The sequence below is a fragment of the Orycteropus afer genome, unplaced genomic scaffold (genome assembly GCF_000298275.1).
Source record: "Orycteropus afer afer isolate SDZICR_OR568_19922 unplaced genomic scaffold, OryAfe1.0 scaffold00040, whole genome shotgun sequence".
Classification (NCBI taxonomy): Eukaryota; Metazoa; Chordata; class Mammalia; order Tubulidentata; family Orycteropodidae; genus Orycteropus; species Orycteropus afer.
Window position 1 is genome coordinate 13,819,156 of NW_006921627.1, and position 1,314 is coordinate 13,820,469.

The 1,314-nt window shown below is 36.6% G+C and overlaps 1 protein-coding gene across 1 annotated transcript in view; it reads left to right on the plus strand.

The window, feature by feature from the left end:
* The window catches only part of LOC103193904 (C-type lectin domain family 4 member C-like), a 22,494-nt gene extending 21,448 nt beyond the window's left edge, over nt 1-1,046 (plus strand). The window contains exon 5 of the mRNA XM_042780440.1: nt 905-1,046. Within this exon, the coding sequence (XP_042636374.1) occupies nt 905-1,046 (142 nt within the window). The remainder of the gene's footprint in view (nt 1-904) is intronic.
* The last annotated feature ends 268 nt before the right edge of the window (nt 1,047-1,314 follow it).

Sequence of the window (1,314 nt, forward strand, 5' to 3'; positions counted from 1 at the left end):
GAAGGAAGGTTGGGCAATCCTACTTCCGTAGTGATACTGCCTCGGAAACCCAAGGAGGGGTCGCTATGAGTCGGGGCTGACTCGATGGCACATAACAACGACAACAACAACAGTCCTTACTAGAGTTTAGGATGTTCCAGGTACCAGCTATTAAACAAACTAAAAAACCTATTAGGATTTTTTTTTCAATTCTATTTGACACCCAAATCTGAGCTTTTAGCCATATTTATATTTCTAAATAAAAATACTAAATTATGTCAATTAAGATCATAATTAGTTAATAAGATTAAATTTTTTCATAAAACAGGAATGTTAGATTCTGATAGTCTTACAATCATTCCTATTGTAGTTCTCATATGTAGTTCTTTATAAACTTTAAAGTAGTTTAGTATGCATTACCACAATTGATCCTCATACTATGTGTGATATATGGATATTATTCTAATCTTCACTTTTAGGTAGGCAAAATAAGGATCAGGAAAATTAAATTATTTGCCCAAGATGAGAGGGGATAAGTAGTAGATTCAGAAATCTTAAATTGTTCTTCAGACTTCAACAGCAGGATATAGAGAAAAGACTGGAAGTGCCACAGGAACAGGAGAGAAGGACAAACAAGTTGATGGGAGCCTCTGGGAGAGTTGATAGAGGATGTTTAATGTGTCCTGGGTTGCTTAAGGTGGCAGGATAATGGGTGATGTGGACACAGTTTTCAATGGAAATGTCAGAGACACAGAGAAAGGAGAAGCTGCTTAAACTTGAGAGTTTTACAAAGGAAGGCATCATGAAATTGGGGAAGGAACAATTGGATATATTTGACTTGGACTCCACACTGTTCAATCCCAGTCTCTAACCCTTTCCAAAGTATAATTTGAAGACATAGCCTCATTCTTGTTCTCCTTTTCAGATTCTGGCATCCTGGTGAACCCAGTAATCATGATGAGCGTTGTGTTATGCTAAATTCTCCTAACGGAAACTGGGGCTGGAATAATGGCTTTTGTGGTGAAACTCAAAAGTCAATTTGTGAGATGATGAAGACCTACTTATGAATGAACATTCTCCATGGTATCCACTAGGAGAAGAATAGCTAATTTGCTCTTTTTGTTTATGTATAAATCTTGTGCAAGGGATGTCTATAGACTGTTTCAGTAAGCTGTCACTTATCCCACTTATGTAATCAGTTCATACATTTATTCATTCATAATTTGAGAATCCCAATGCAGACATATAGAGGGAATACAAGACTCCTCTCCTAATTTCTGTTTGACTAGTAATGGGTTAGGTACTCATAACAGTATTTGATGTGATTCCTCCTGT